At 37.6% G+C, this 16948-nt stretch overlaps 3 protein-coding genes across 3 annotated transcripts; all 3 read left to right on the forward strand.

Annotated features, from left to right (window-relative positions):
* Positions 1-993: 993 nt before the first annotated feature.
* Positions 994-4861, forward strand: LOC137724454 (shaggy-related protein kinase eta). The gene is made up of 12 exons (XM_068463196.1): positions 994-1346; positions 1809-1898; positions 2087-2146; positions 2233-2505; positions 2587-2661; positions 2789-2845; positions 2943-3083; positions 3189-3239; positions 3313-3408; positions 3635-3718; positions 3996-4097; positions 4267-4861. The coding sequence occupies exons 1-12, from the start codon at positions 1332-1334 to the stop codon at positions 4357-4359; spliced, it is 1137 nt and encodes a 378-aa protein (XP_068319297.1). The 5' UTR covers positions 994-1331; the 3' UTR covers positions 4360-4861.
* Positions 4862-4993: 132 nt separating this feature from the next.
* Positions 4994-9566, forward strand: LOC137724453 (probable LRR receptor-like serine/threonine-protein kinase At5g45780). Its single transcript, XM_068463194.1, has 11 exons — positions 4994-5692; positions 5806-5938; positions 6229-6300; positions 6746-6889; positions 7001-7072; positions 7163-7222; positions 7375-7457; positions 7536-7682; positions 7767-8105; positions 8453-8844; positions 9060-9566. Exons 1-11 carry the CDS (start codon positions 5578-5580, stop codon positions 9378-9380), a joined length of 1878 nt encoding a protein of 625 aa, XP_068319295.1. The 5' UTR covers positions 4994-5577; the 3' UTR covers positions 9381-9566.
* Positions 9567-14218: 4652 nt separating this feature from the next.
* On the forward strand, positions 14219-16216 carry LOC137726702 (uncharacterized). The gene is made up of 2 exons (XM_068465637.1): positions 14219-15111; positions 15859-16216. Exons 1-2 carry the CDS (start codon positions 14369-14371, stop codon positions 16076-16078), a joined length of 963 nt encoding a protein of 320 aa, XP_068321738.1. The 5' UTR covers positions 14219-14368; the 3' UTR covers positions 16079-16216.
* The last annotated feature ends 732 nt before the right edge of the window (positions 16217-16948 follow it).

A 16948-nucleotide genomic window follows, 5' to 3' on the forward strand; every position in this document is an offset into this window, starting at 1 on the left:
CAAACACTAGGAGTGAGCAATCTTGTCAATTCTTATTGTCGGAACAAACATAAAACTAGCTACTTGAAATTTTTCATTGGATGAAGCCACAAACGTTTAAAACGTTGGACTAGCATGCGAACGTAGACATAATAATATTGGTAAAAAATTGTGTTTAATTAGGCGTCTGAATTCGAATTTTTCACTTTATCTGCATTATATTTAGTTTAAGATAGAATATCTCTTACCTTTGGCACATAAAGCTTGCGCTTCTGGTACTTTTTGACATGTCGATGTTTGGGAGTGTTTGCCCTAAACTTGTACGCATGGATGGTTCATATCATTTGATTGGATTAGCTGTTTACCACAACAGTCACAACTTACATGTATAACAAATTAACAAATAATTCATGGGGAATTGTTAGTGTAATTCTTACGGTTTATTTGTTTGTTTGTTTTGATTTAAGAAAATAAAAATAGGCAAGGAAAACACGTTCACAGATCTTTATTGGCGGGAGAAAACTCACATGTAGTTGTTGTTTATATAGGTAGGTACATATAACGGAACATCTAAGTGTATTTTATTAGAGAAAATAGTCACCGTAACTAATTATCTAATCACGTGATCAAAGATAAAAACAATAATCATAACGTACAATTTTATTATTTAAGTTTTGCGAGGATGAATGAATATAACAAAGTATGCTAATTGTATACATCCGTTAATACTAACGGCATGAAATAACAATCATTATGTACTATGTAACTAATTGTGTACGTCTGTTAATATAACCGAAGTATCCAAAGTTTCTTCGACGTGTCCAAATAAGATAAACTCGTCGTTTATTTAGTCATATGATAAGAAAGAAGACGTAACCCACAAAAAAAATGACAAGAAAATTTGAAAAAGGAAATTGCATAATTGCAGGGTGAGGAAATTTGAAAAGGTGAAAGAAAGACAAAGGCGGTGAGAAATCGGGCAATTGACGACGTCGGCGGACGACAGAAAGAAAAAGGCGGGGCAAAGTCGTAATTGGAGGCAAAGACTAGACCAGAGGGCCCACTCCGTTGCGTAGAGAGAGAAAGAGAGGAGAGAGAGAAGAAGCAAAAACTGAAAGAAGAGCTGGAATCACATGGGGGTTGTTGTTCGTCTAATTCCTTTTGGCCACACCAGACACCTCTAATTCCTCTCCCCTCTTCCTCTTCCTCTTCTCTCTCAGCCACCGCCACCGCCACCTCCACCTCCACCGCCATGGTCTTCTCCTCCTTCTTCCCCGCAGAATATACAGTCTGATTATCTCTCTCATCTTCCTGTTTCTCTTTTTCTCTCTCCTCTGCCTTCTTCTCTGAGCATGGCTGACGATAAGGTACTCTCACTCCTTCATTACTTTCTCAATATTTTGTTTGGTTTCGAAAGGAATAAACTATCTCAGCTGAGCAGCAGTTTTGTTTCTTTTTCTCTGATCTGGATTTTGGTATGAGCAAGGGTTCTTCAAATTCTGGGGGTGTTTTGAGTGACTTCCAGTATTAGCTCAGATCACACTGAGATAAATCAACTGGGTTTGATTAAAGTCTGAAGCTTTTGTATAATTTGGGTTTGATTTGCATTTATTTAATCTGCATCACAATTGCCTGCCGATCTGTGAAAAAGGGGAAAATTTTTGTCGATGATTTTGGTGAATTTTCAGGGATTCTGTTTCGTGAAGTTTTCCGGGTTTTTTCGTGATCTGCGGTCGTGTTTTGTGTGTTTCTGGTGGTTCTAATTCGTGAATTTCCTATGTTTTGTGGCCAATTTGTTTACTTCAAAGTCTGAACTTTGTGCTGTGCAGGAAATTTCTGCTCCCGTCGTGGACGGTAGCGATCCGACCGGTCACATCATATCCACAACCATTGGAGGCAAAAATGGAGAACCAAAGCAGGTTGTTATTATTCTTTGAATTTGCTCTATTGCCTGTGTTTCGTTGCTAAAGTTTGCCTCTTGATTGTTTTGGATTGTGAAAATGTAATTGTAAATCCAATTTTGGAGATCTAGATGTTTTTATAGCTGATCGGGTTTGTTTCCTCTCTTCGGAAGTTGATTTGTTTTGGTATAATGCTTCTTTTGCAGACCATTAGTTACATGGCGGAGCGCGTTGTGGGAACTGGTTCATTTGGAATTGTTTTCCAGGTATGTCACAATATCATCTTTGCAGGTATTGCGTCCCGGTACCGGTTTATTTGTCATGTCAGGAGCGGATAATTCTTTTCTCTCAGGCAAAATGCTTGGAAAGCGGCGAGACAGTGGCCATAAAGAAGGTGTTGCAGGACAGAAGATATAAGAACCGGGAACTTCAATTGATGCGTGTGATGGACCATCCAAATGTGGTTTCTTTGAAGCACTGTTTCTTTTCCACTACCAGTAAAAACGAACTCTTTCTCAATCTGGTTATGGAATATGTCCCGGAGACTATGTACCGCGTTTTGAAGCATTACAGCAATGCAAACCAGAGAATGCCACTGATCTATGTCAAACTTTACATGTACCAGGTAATATATAAATATAATGCATCTTTCGTATGTTGACTTGTTTTATATTCTTCGTGGCACTAATTTGGCGAGGCATTCCAGATTTTCAGAGGGCTGGCCTACATACACAGCGTTCCCGGAGTTTGTCATAGGGATCTGAAGCCTCAAAATCTTCTGGTATTCTATTCACTTTTTCTCTTACTTAGAATAATATATGGTTTAGTTGAGATACAGTCTCATACGTGCTTGCATATACCCATGTATATGGTTCTGATTTTCTAAAGTTGCTCTCGGCTTCTGACAGGTTGATCCTCTTACGCACCAAGTTAAGCTTTGTGATTTTGGAAGTGCAAAAGTGCTGGTATGTTGACTAATTCTTCAGGCTTTAAATATTTTTTGTATTTCAGTCTCTATATGTAGGGTTTAGTTCACTTATAGTAAATTTTCCTTGTGTGCAGGTGAAAGGTGAAGCAAACATATCATACATATGTTCGCGTTTCTATCGGGCTCCAGAACTTATATTTGGTGCCACGGATTATACAACTTCAATCGATATCTGGTCAGCCGGTTGTGTCCTAGCAGAGCTTCTACTGGGCCAGGTTAGTAGCTCTTTATAACATTCAATGACATTAGTTGATTGTGTTTGCCTAAGTGATTTTGTTCCAACTACAGATGTACTCATATATACTCTTACTGTTTTGCAGCCATTGTTCCCTGGAGAAAATGCAGTGGACCAGCTTGTGGAGATCATCAAGGTGAGTAGTGATCAATGCGTAAATTGTGTAATTCTTATAATCACGCGTCATCATCTGACACTATGTCTTGCAGGTTCTTGGCACGCCAACACGTGAAGAAATTCGTTGTATGAATCCAAATTATACAGATTTTAGGTTCCCCCAGATAAAAGCTCACCCCTGGCACAAGGTATTTGGTGTGCTTCCTTCCATTACTGCACTGATCACATTAATGTAGAGGAACATCCTCGTCTATTGGCTTTTAGCGATAATCTGTTGGGGACTTGAGGCATTTTTTGTAGAAGTTTGCATTATAAGCATATTTTATCTTGCTTTTGTTAAATCCATTCTGATGTTTAATAAAAAAAGATACTTGTACTGGATTTATAAATTTCCATTTTGTTTCCTTGATTTAGGTTTTCCACAAACGGATGCCTCCAGAGGCAATTGATCTGGCTTCCCGACTGCTGCAATACTCACCAAGCCTTCGCTGCACAGCTGTAAGTTCATTTCATTTAATTTCATATGGTTGTCATTGTGTATTGTTTCAGGATTCATTTTTGTTTTATGGTCGCTTATGAATACTCCATCCGTGTTTGTTTTTGCTCTTCCGTGTGATTCTCAATACTCATGAGTTCAGTTTTGGTCACTACCGAGAAATGAATTTTCTGGTTCAAGGGTTTTATCTTTCGTGTCTTGTTTTACATGTGGAGTTGTCCTGTTTTCATCTCTGTTTTGTGGCTCTCCTGTTTGACTGTTACGTTTTTGTCTTTGCAGCTAGAAGCGTGTGCACATTCGTTCTTTGATGAACTTCGTGAGCCCAATGCTCGTCTTCCAAATGGACGCCCATTTCCACCTCTCTTTAATTTCAAGCAGGAGGTATGTTATTTTTTTCCTCATCTTCAAAAAAAAAAAAAAAAAAAAAAATCTTCATGTTATCGGGTGAAGGAGCCTGAGCATGCCTGTCCAAGAAAAAAAAGAAGCATGAATACACATCAGGGTCTTTATTATCATTTACCTAAATACAATTACCTAATCCTCCTTGCAGCTGTCCGGCGCCACCCCAGAGCTTATCAATAGGTTGATACCTGACCATGTGAAACGGCAGATGGGTCTGAACTTGCATCTGGCTGGCACATAAATGTGGATAAGTTAATATGTTCTGTTGATGTGTGACACAAAGGTTTTACTGTCTTTGTGGGTAAATCACCACGGATTGAAGGCTGACGATTGTCATTTTGTTGCTCTACCAAGAAGAGTACACAAACCGCGGCGGGATGGATGGCTTCATGTAATGTGCTATCGTTTCTATGATTTCCTCCCTTTTCCCAAAATTCCTTTTTGTTCCTGTACATGTTTGATAGTAAAAGATATTCGGAGATGGACCGGACTGGTAAGAAAGCTAGTAGAAGAGGAAAAGCTAGGAAACTGGAAAAATGTATTTATATAGCTAGGAAAGAGGGCTCTCCTAATAGAGAAAGTTGTTGGTTGCTGCTGGATGGGTTTCCTCTGCTTTAATGTTGTTTCTTATTTAGTCCTGCGGTGGTTTGTGGTGGCTCGCTGACTTGAAATTCCGGACAAATATTGTTACTTCCGCTACTGTTTGTGCAAACTTTTTAGTGTAATGCTGTCTCGTTAATGTATGGCTCCGTCCTCTCCCACCCCCAACTTTCCTATTGGTTTATGCGTCGCATTTCCGATAGGAATGCTCTATTTGATTGACTTTCTGCAGAGGTATCATCAGAGTATAATTTACGAAATGAACAATTTGGTTACCACTGAAGTGGCCAGGGAGGGAGTAGCGGTTTGAGGCTTTGAGCATTCTCCAAATAAACATTGAAGTAGCAAGTGATGAATTATCCCGAATAGATAAGATCTTAATCTTAAATTTATTTCGTTGCGAGTTGAAATTTGGTAATTAATATTTTAAAAAGAAATGAAAAATGGTGTGTTAAAGGGTAAAAGACAAAGAAGTATACAAATCCAACGGTCAGAATACAATCAGATTTAGGAAAATTTTCCAAAGCCAATCACAGAGAAGCCCTCAGCCATGTCAATTTGGCAGACAACCTCTGTCGCTTCCCAAATCTCGAGTTTCCCTCCCCTCCTGGTCTTACGATCCTAAACCAAACTTTATCTTTTTCCTTTTTTAATCATTTCACTCGCAACGGTTTTCGAGGTAAGCAGTAAGCAGAGATTCCAAACCGAGAAGAGACTAAAGAAAAGAAGAAAGAGAAAAGCAGAAGTTGGTGGTGGTGGTGGTGGTGGTGGAGCTCAATTTCTATCAACGAAATCTTTCAATCTCTGCATTTTGCACTAGTAAAAAGTTGCTTTTGTCTTCTCTCTTTTCCTGTTAAAAATGGAAAACAGCTGTGTAAAAAAGCTGCTTTTTGGCTTCTGCTTCTTCTGTTTGTGTGTGCCATTGGCTAGTGCTTCTGACAGCCTTCTCTCCCCCAAAGGTGTCAACTTTGAAGGTACGACCCCTCGAGATTCAAAACCCAAGTTCCATTTTTTCGATTTGCTGAGTTACTTGAATTTTAATGGTGAAATTGTGTGTGTGATGTTCTTGTTTTTGGTGGGGTTTTAGTGGCGGCATTGATGTCGGTGAAGAGAGATATGAAGGATGAGTTGCTTGTGATGGCCGGTTGGGATATAAACTCCGTTGATCCTTGCACTTGGAACATGGTTGGTTGCTCCACTGAGGGCTTTGTAATCTCCCTGTAAGTGTCCCTGTAATTCTCCATTGTGTATTGGTTTCTGTTTGTTTCTCGAGAAAATGCTCTGGGAAAATATTGGTGTAAAGTATTGAATGGTGCATTGCGTTTGTGTTATTTGGAAATCAATTAAACAAGAAAGAAACAAAGAACGTTTCTTTTGTGAGCATCTGTTGAAACGAGAGTGTTTTCTACAGTCTGTTTCCATTGAAAGCTATGAATTATCCTATTAGTAGCCGTAGGATGCATTTGTGGCTAAACTCGAAAATGGGGTTTAATGTTATTACTTTTGCCAGTGCAATGGTCAGCACGAATTTATCTGGGATGCTCTCGCCGAGTATTGGGAACTTGAGTCACCTTCAAACACTGTAAGCCACTCCAACTGTATTCTCAATTTGATTTGTATTCAATCATGTGGCAAGCACTTCTTCATTGTGTCGTTCAGTACACAGTAATGCTGAAAAATGAAGTTATGGGGTGTGTCCAGCGAAAAATCCACGAATTATTTCAGGCCGGGGAAGTAGATAATTGCCTTAGTGCGAGTTTGCACTTCTGTGAATTAACATGAGTAGAACACAATAAATTCGTTCAATCACACGCCATTTGGAATGAGATAATCACAAGTGTGTAAGGAGGCCTTGTTGTAGGATATTTTGCTAACTTTACTCTGAATCTTGTTGATTGCTAATGTGAAAATGAAGTACGGTAACCATCCCGTGAACCTTGAAGTGCATTCCTAACCTGGGAAATCAAAAGTTAAGTTCTTGTAGTTTATGACTTGTGAACTTATATATATGGTTTCTATGATTGCAGGTTGTTACAAAACAATCAGTTATCTGGTCCAATCCCGGCTGAGATAGGGTGGCTTTCAGAGCTTCAAACTCTTGACCTCTCGGGTAACCAGTTTTCTGGAGACATTCCGAGCTCTTTGGGGCTTTTGACTCATCTAAGTTACTTGTGAGTAGGGTTCAATATTGATGGTATACTAATATTTTGATTTCTTCTAGCTACATGTTTGCTAGTGATATGTATTTGTATCTGAAACCTTTTCCATGCCAAGCATTTCAGGAGGCTGAATAGAAATAAGTTGTGTGGTCATATTCCAAAACTTGTTGCCGATCTCACAGGTCTTTCATTCTTGTATGTGTTCCTCTCATCTCTAATTGTGTATTCTTATTTCTGTATTGATTAAAGCGACTCTAATATTTGTTTCCCAACAATATTACACAGGGATTTATCGTTTAACAATCTTAGTGGTCCTACACCAAAAATACAGGCAAAGGGCTACAGGTGAGACCATCAGCAGAAATATTGTTTGAGAGAGGGAAATAAAAGTTCTTTAAAAAAAATGAATGAGGGTGGGATGGTAATAAAATTTCAATCTGTATGAGGTTTGTTTAAACACCTTAACTTCAGCTAAGAATTTTCTTGTTTTACTGCAGTGTTACAGGCAATAGCTTTCTTTGCAATCCTTCATCACCAGACTCGGCACAAATCTGCACTGGTGTCTCCAAACCAATAAACGGTAATTCAACCTCTCAAACCGTTTTTTATTGTACTGTTCCTTGGGTATGGTTTCATGCTCATGCATATTTACATGTAGGGAGAGGTTCACCACAGAAAGTCAGCAGTCACCACCGATGGGTGCTTTCTGTTGCTCTAGGCATTAGTTGTACATTTGTCATTTCCATAATGCTGCTTGTTTTTTGGGTGCATTGGTTCAGATCTCGGCTTCTCCTTACATCTTATGGTACTTCCTGATCTACACTGACTTATTTTATTGAGCACAATATATGGTGGATATATCATGACATACTCTGGTTCATATTTGCAGTGCAGCAAGATTATGAATTTGATATTAGTCAATTGAAGAGGTTCTCCTATCGAGAATTGCAGATTGCTACCGGCAATTTCAGTTCCAAAAGCATCCTAGGGCAAGGTGGATATGGAGTCGTTTATAAAGGATGTCTTCCAAATGGGACAATGATAGCAGTTAAGAGACTGAGAGATCCAAATTTCACCGGAGAAGTGCAGTTTCAAACTGAAGTTGAAATGATTGGCTTGGCTTTGCATAGAAACCTTTTACGTTTATATGGATTTTGTATGACTCCAAACGAGAGGTTGCTTATTTATCCTTTTATGCCAAATGGAAGTGTGGCTGACCGCTTGAGAGGTCCGTCTACATTTCGCTGCGTGCATCTCTCTTTCTCTCTCTCTCTCATAAAATCATTACGTTGCTTTACTATTTTGCGGTTTAATTGCAGAATACTGATGCATGCTATATGTCTCTACTTTCTTTCTATTAGAGAAAATCTCTATCCAATTGTTAATCTTCGTGAGGAATATCAATCACATTTCTATACTTTGACTAGTAAGGCATTCTATATGTTTTTCTCGGTTCAAGCAGTTTAACAGTTGTTCATGTCACATTCATCTTGTTAACTTTGAAAGTATATCCAAGTAGCTGATCCGTTTTACATCTTTGTTAGTTGTTCCTTATGATTTGATTCTTACCAACAGAGACTGGTCGAGAAAAACCGTCATTGGATTGGAACAGAAGACTGTGTATTGCCCTTGGGGCAGCCCGTGGACTTCTATACTTGCATGAACAGTGTAATCCAAAAATTATTCACAGAGATGTCAAAGCTGCGAATATTTTACTTGACGAAAGTTATGAAGCTGTGGTTGGGGATTTTGGTCTTGCCAAGCTGTTAGATCGGAGGGAATCACATGTCACTACTGCAGTGCGGGGCACTGTAGGACACATAGCCCCGGAGTATCTCTCAACTGGACAGTCTTCTGAAAAAACTGATGTTTTTGGATTCGGCATACTGCTTCTGGAACTCGTAACTGGGCAAAAGGCATTAGATGCTGGAAATGGTCAAGTTCAGAAGGGAATGATTCTTGATTTGGTAAGTAATAATTTCACATGTATTTTTCGTGTTGTTTATCTCATGTAAAATTGTCTGTCTCATTCTTCGTGGGGTTGGTTCTCGGTATATAATTCATCCTTATGAAACTTCTAAGCCACATAAAATTGGATTTATTCTTTCAGATTACCTATTTTTGCACTGTTCTATTGTTTTCGTGTATTTTCAAACATTTCACAGATTGTTGAATTTTGCAGGTTAGAACCCTACATGAGGAGAAAAGGCTCGAAGTGCTAGTAGACAGAGATCTTAAAGGATGTTTCGATGCAATCGAACTGGAACAATGTGTCGAGTTAGCTCTTCAATGCACTCAATCAAGCCCCATCCTCCGACCAAAGATGTCAGACGTCTTGAAGATTTTGGAAGGCCTTGTTGGGCAATCAGGACATACAGAGGGATCACAAGGCGGAACCAACCTCTTTGAGGCCAGGGCTCATGATTTCTCCAGGACTTGTAGTGATGTGCATCAAGAGTCGTCTTTCATCATTGAAGCCATGGAACTTTCAGGACCTCGGTGACAAGAAAATATGGAGTTGTAGAATTAAAGTGAAACTGTAAATGCAGACGTGGATTAGGTCAGGTCGCCAGGGCCGTTTTTCCGCCCTCTCGCAGCTAAGTTCAAAAGGAAAGTGCAACTGTAAATGAATCTTACATTTTGTTGTTGGGATAGAGTTGCTAATTTCCCTTAGAGTTCTTTCCTAATCAAACTAACATGATTACTTACAAATGAGAACTGGAATTAATCTGATTTTTCTGCGTTTATTAAAACATCGGTGCTAGAATCATTTCAAGTCTGCACCATTTCAATTCTTAACTTTCCATGTGATTATTAGTAACAGATATAGAACGGGAAAACATGCGGATTCCACCTTAAACTCCATAATCCAATGCCTGAAATTTTAGGAATCGGATCAAGTAAAGAAGACTAGTTCTATTCTTTCTTTCCGTTTCGTGATTAAAATGGTGGCACAAACAGATGGTAGACAGCACATTCAAGTGGGAAAGAACAACCCAATTACCAATGATTGAGACCTTTTTTGGACAAGAATCTTAATGCACTTTTGTCAGTTGCAACCAAGTAAGATTGGTTCTGGATACTGGTTGGCAAATCACCATCACCACATGCTAATGGCCTAATGCCTTGCTTTTGTTTTAATTTTTAATTTTTTTAAAGGGAACGACCGGTGGCATGCCACGGTTATCCATCATTTTCGGGGGTCAGGAAGACTCACAGAAACATTTCAACCTTCCTCTGGCCACAAAAATGGCTTCCACACCAGCAGCGGGTTTCGAATCCGAAACCTCCATATTTTGGTTTTAAGGAAACATCGTAATCTACCTTTTACCACTTGATCACCAGCTCGTGATTCCTTGTTTTCTTTCTCAAGTTCATAGTCTTTTTCTTAATTAGGGTATACATGTGTCTGATTTACACAGGTCCCATAAGGACGAGGATTGTCTGCCCTCCCACTTCCGGTGCCCTCCCGTGCCCTCCTGTTTTGTGTGGTCACGGTTAAGCCACGTCAACATTTTATATTATTTTTTTATAGAGATAATAAGACAAAAATGAATAGTAATATAAAATGTTGACGTGGCTTAACCGTGACCACACAAACAGAAAGGCACCGGAAGTGGAAGGGTAGACAATCCTTGTCCGTCCCATAATCTACCAGTATAATTTTCATGGCCTAGGACCTAGGTGAATGTATAAGGCACAGTCACGCGGGCAAATTAACACATATAACAACGTGTTATTGTTTCGTTAGTGTTTCGGACATACATAAGTTAAAATCAAATAGTTGAGATAGAGAAAGATTTACATGAAATGAGTTTATCGTTAAGTGATGTCTCTTGTTTAATAATGTATTGTCATGTACAAATTTTTTTTTACAAGACAATGTATTATTGAATTAAAACGTCACTCGACGATGAACTGGTTTCATGTAAGGCGTGAGATAATATATTTTTGATACATACAAAGTTGACTGAGTTATCTCTGCAATTATTGCAGGGGCCTTGTGTATCTTAATCATAAAATGTCCCTTTAGGAACTATTAATATTATTTCATACATTTTCTTTCTTCAAATGAGAATATATAAAATATTATGAGGTAAAATTGTTTGTTTAAACGATTAGAATCTACGTATGCACTTATACTAAAAACAAAGAAAAAAGACCAAAATTTCAAATCCACTACATTTCTTTTCTTTCAAATTCCTCCATCCAAATGGGTTTCTTTATTGCTATGAGGACAAAGGATTATAATTATATTTGATTTATATATATTTTTAAAGAATATATTTATATTGATGCTTATTGTTTTGCGTATAAGTACAACAAGGGTCTGATTAATTCTAAGTTAAACAAATGATAATGCTAATTGTTGTCAATTAGTTAGGTAACTTGCACCATCAAGAAAATAACTAATCCTACTTAACTTGTTTCCTAAAAGAGAAATGCTAATGAGACTCTTTGGAAAGTGATACTCTCTATGGACTTTGCCGTATCATGTTTTTAGCACAATGTTTCATAATATTTGCACATAAATTAGCGTAAAACTATGAGATGACAGAGAGATTCACTTCGAAAGAGTCTCCTTAACAGTTCTCTTCCTACAAATCAACTCCCCTAATTTCCCATCACACTACCTCGCTACCTTATATTAAAGTATTTTATGCTTTGACCTCCTTGAGTTAAGGAATTTTCATATATAATTAGAGACTGATAGCAAGAATAAGAGAAGTTGTTTGCCGTCCAAGAAAAGTAAGCTCATCCAATTGGTTAATCGATATTCAACAAATTATAACTTTGGGTCGCATTTGAGGTTTTGTTTATCGCGTAATTTCTGTTTGCCTTGAAATGTGCTCTAATATTATTTACGATTCAATCTTAAAAGCATAGTTTCCAACCAGGCTAAGTCTTACATCCACTATTGTAATTCTTGAGTCAATCAACAAAACTTTCTTCATATTCAAAGGAAAAATCACATGCAATATTTTTGAACTTATATTTCGTGATAAATACACCATAGCTTATTAGTTTTATATGCATTATTGTAAAGGAAAACTAATGAAAAGAGTTTGAAAACATTGAATTTTAACGATAAAGATAAAATAAAGGGTAAAGTAAATAGTATTAGGATTGACTTTTTAGTGTAAAAATGTGATTTTTCGTTAAAGTAAACAGTACCGGAAGCTTTTCATTAAAGTTCCCTTGTTGTAACCCTAGTAATATAATTTGAGTTTGAGCCAATGACAAATTAAGCTTTGACAAACAAAAATGACAAATTTAAGAATCCAACTCCTAATATCTTATATTTTTAAATAGAGAAATAAAGCCTTCTATCACTGAAGATAGAAGCTTTGGAGCATCAACATATTTTTGTCAATAGGGTAGGGTTGGTGGTGTAAAGAAAGTTGAGGTTCCACCATAAAATCAATTATTAATATGAGGAGTAGCTCAACCTTTAATGTGAGATTCATTTTCACTATAGTGCACCATTTTTAGTATTTTTATTCTAAATTTAACCAGGCATGACGAATCGTGAATCTTGTTCTTAACTTGTAAACCAAAAAAAGAACAAACCAAAAAAAAGAACAAAGGGAAAATTTACCTAGATTTCCGTGTTTAAAATATCGATATATGTGAAAATATCGATATGCAAATTTATGGAAATATCGATATCGATATCAGTTCCCTTCGACATAAATTACAAAAATTTGCAATGAGGTGGGTATATTAACTCATTCAGATTTAGTCAAAATTAGAGGAAAAAAAAAATTTCAAAAAAAGGTTCCAAAGTTCGAAATTTGCAATGGGGTTTCGACTAGATTTATGTAGCGAATCGGTCAATATCATCGATATTATTCATTGATTTTCTTATACCACACTAATAAAAGGTGACGTTTACATTTCACCCGTATTTCCATAATAATCCTTATTTTTTTCGGATATTTCAACGAAAATATCAACAATTTCATGGATAATTTAAATATTGGATCCAAGTTCATCAAGAAGTAAGACCTCACTATAGGATTCAAGAGTTATACACATCTTATTGTCAATCTAGCATCACTCTAACTACCATACATAGCGACTTATTGTTGGTATCCCAATGAAAAAGGAAAAATTGACCTAAATGATCCAAAAGAAATTTTCCTCAAAAATAGTAGCCAAGAGGCATTGAGACCTGACTACAGAATTCTACATCAAGAGTTATACACGTCTCATTGTCAGGAGTACTTGGCCTTGCCAGTAGGAAGAGACATCACATCTAACCAGACATTGAAAGTAAATCCGCAAACAATTGAATCTACCTGAAGACTTCCTTCCCACCTTGTACACTCCTCTGGTTTCTCAATTCGCGGCAAAAATAGTCCGACACAGCACAAAACGCCACCACACAACAGTTTACCCATCCAAAACGCAACTCTCAGCAATTTCTGCCAAATCGAATTCCTGTCCATTTGGTCTTGAAAGCTTCTGGGCAATAATCAGTTTTTGGTCTCGTTGTTTTGGCATGTTGAGAGTTGTTTTGAAGATCTTGACAAGGGAACTTTGGCATGTCTACAGAAAAAAGAATCTGTAGCAGATAGTTTAGCGATTTATAAACTTATAGTCATGATTTAGATTTGGGTAATTTTACCTTAATCATACGTGTGCAGTTAGTTTTATTCATGAAGATCGACTTGAGATATCTCGATCTAGATTTATTACTGAATAAAAATTCAATTTCCTGTCTAAATAAGAATACATTAAAGGGAATTTTAACAAAACATTCTTGTTATTGTTCACTTTTAATAAAAAAAAAACATCTTTTTCCCTACATTAAATTCCCACAACTAGCAAATTAAAAAAAAATCTTTTTGATTAATTTTTTGCACATTCACCTCCAACAAAAAAAGAAATAAATCTCTGCACTTTCCAACCAATCCAAATTCAAGGGTTATTATTTGTTCATTCCCTCAACCTTTCTATGTTCTTTTATCCAATTTATATCTTTTGTTTACATTCTTCACCAACCTCCTACTCTTTCCTGTGTGCCTACTATATAATTTTATCGAAACCCAATTCCTAGAATTTTAAATCACACACTTGGTGGAGTTGAGATCGTATAAAATTAAAATCCCAGATCTGAAAGTTCCCATATTTTAGTTTCTGAGGATTAAAGTTCTGTTTTTTGCAGCTACTTTTCTGGGATTGAGCAGGCGTGTACGGATAAAGGTTGGATTTTTCCCTATTGGGATTTTCTAGTTGTTTTAGTTTATTCATCGATTATTTTATGGTTGGAGATTATATATACACACGCATGGAGTGCTTTTTTATCACATTGCTTATGGTTTAGAGAGATAAGAATGTTATGTGAACGTTGGTTGTTCAATTGGATTTGTGTGTGAACTCTTGGAGTTAGTGTTTTTTCTGTGAAGTTTTAGGATTGGGTGTTGTTTTGCTGGGGGTGTGAGAAAGTTGGTGTCTTTGGAGGTTAGAGAGAGCTTTTGTTTAGCAATGGATGCCGGGGCATGTGATTTGCAGGATAGGAGTGAGGTGTTGGGTGGAGTTGATCAAAAGGGGAGCGAAAAGTCGAAAGATTCTGTTGTTTGGTCGGTTGTTGAGACTGTCATTGTGATTGAATCCGAAGAGGATGTTCGTGTCAACGGGAAAAATGAAGGTTTGGACACGTTGGGGAGTGAGCTGGGGTCTGATAAAGCAGTGGTAGAAGGGCTTGAGAAGCCGAATGATAAGGAGGCGTGCGGACAGCGTGGTAGTGATGAGGTACCTATACAAGTTGAGCAAGGAGATGAGGTACCTAGTCAAGTTGAGCAAGGAGCTAATAAGAATTCAAACAATTTGGTTGATGGGAATGTGTCTGAGACTGTTGTTGTCATTAATTCGGGTGAGTCTGCGAGCGTAGTTGGAGATAATATAAGATTGGTTGCGAAAGTCGAGGAATTGGAGTCGAGTAAGGTATTAGCAGAAGATTCAAAGAAGAAGGTGCCTCAAGCAGAAAAGGATTCATGTGTGATTGATATGAAGTGTGGGAGTGGTAAAGGCTTTAGTGATAGATGGGATGGGGAAAGGGTTTGCAGGATTTGCCATTTAGGTTCTGATATCTCACCGGAGAGAAAAATGGAAACTGCTAATAGTTCTATCACAGCGGATTTAATTAATCTCGGTTGTGGGTGTAAAGATGAGCTTGGCGTTGCTCATGGTCATTGTGCCGAAGCATGGTTTAGGCTAAGAGGAAACAGGTAACTCTTTCCTCGTTTCCTTTTAACAATACATGTCTTTTGACAATATGCTTTAAGCTTCATGCACTTTGTGCTCGGCAGCACTGCCTGTAGTTTCTATGGTTTTCTTATTTTGGATCTCGTGTTTGATGTTTCTGAGCTCATAATGTTGGGTATGTGATCTTAATTTTTATTTATGCCCGTTAAAATCTGGACTTCAGACGATGGTTCCCGATAAACAAGTTTTCATCAACTTGTTACTAAATGTTCAACTTAGTTGCTTGCTGGAAGAACGATGGTTTCTTTCCTTTTCGGAATGTGGAAACAAACTGAACCTCCTTTAAGTGTATGAGTGAAAACTTATCAGATTTCATTTTGTACAATAGATTGCACTACCACTCTTCCTTTCAATCCATTTTTGTTTTCCAACTCGGCGTTTTAAGTTAGCAAATCTCATGTCAGTGTGGAAGTGTTGCGACTCTGAAATGTTAGTTGTGTGAGAAAGTAAGTTTCACAAGTGATGATGTCTTCTGCTATTTTATAATTGGTGGTCTAGAACTTAATTTGTAAAATGGTTCTTCTTCCGTTTGGAACCCCGGTTTATAGTTCAAGTCAATACACCATGGAATAGCGGTAAGGAATCTCACGAGGTAGCAGAAGAGGGATAGAGAGAGGGTCTTCATTTCCAACAACTAAGCAATCCTAGTTGATTTTAAAACTGTTTTTGTTACAATTTATGCAAAATCCCTTCTCATTTTATTCATGCAGGACATGTGAAATATGTGGTGAGACTGCGCAAAATATTACCGGTCATGGGGATAACGGATTTATGGAGGAGTGGCATGAAGCAACGCTTGCTGATATCGGTAATAATTCACTGGAGAGGAATGTATCATGTTGGCGGCAACAGCCATTTTGCAACTTCTTAATGGCGTGTCTGGTAATAGCTTTTGTACTTCCATGGTTTTTTCGTGTGAATATGTTCTAGCAAAGGGATGTGAATGAAATCTCAAGGTTCCTCCGTTGCATTATGTTTCAAGGCTGTATGTGTATCGTGCGTCGTGTGGAGTATTGTGACATGTTGCTTTTAATCGGATTGTTTCCGGTCTTCCATTCACTTGTAAAACAAACTCTTGTGGTTTCTGCGTACACGCCCTGAAGACTAGAGGTCTCACGCTAAATGAGTTGCCGTCTTGGCAACTAGTGGAGTGCAGTTATTTGCTGCTTTCTTGCAGTGTGACCGGTGATGTTGTTAGATTGTTTTTGTGGGATTTGGCGTAGATTTTCGCAACTGTAGCTCGAATATGAAAACGAAAAGCTAGGACGTGAAATACAAAGGGAAAAAATTGTCGTTCTTTGTTTGTTGTAGACTCCGTTTGTTAAATTGAATTGAATAGACATGTTTCCATGAATTCTGCACTTTCAGTTCAAATGGTAGGTTGCAGAGACTTGTGATGCAGCATGACTTTTGTGTGTAACTTTGAGAGAACAAGCATACCGGGAGAGAAAGCGACCGTTTTGTTTCTGTTTTCCGGTATCTTTGCCTCCACGCCACGCTAGTATCAGCACAAAACTCATGAACTCGAGCCCGTATTTTTTACAGTTTTATGTCAAGAAACACGCAATCATGGATTCGAATCATTGACTAAGCGAGTTTTTTTAATCTATTTGCTATGGTGACAGTTTTCACTTAAAAATGAGAGATTGAATTTCGTAAATGGTGAGTTTGATATCAATTTATTTTACCGTTCTAAATATATCGTTATAAAAAGGAAGTGATTTTCACACTCTTTTTAGAATGTCAAAAGTGCCAAGTAGATATTCAACGGTAACAAAAAGCAACAAAACTTTCTCCAAC

Source organism: Pyrus communis, chromosome 2, assembly GCF_963583255.1.
Source record: "Pyrus communis chromosome 2, drPyrComm1.1, whole genome shotgun sequence".
Taxonomy (NCBI): domain Eukaryota; kingdom Viridiplantae; phylum Streptophyta; class Magnoliopsida; order Rosales; family Rosaceae; genus Pyrus; species Pyrus communis.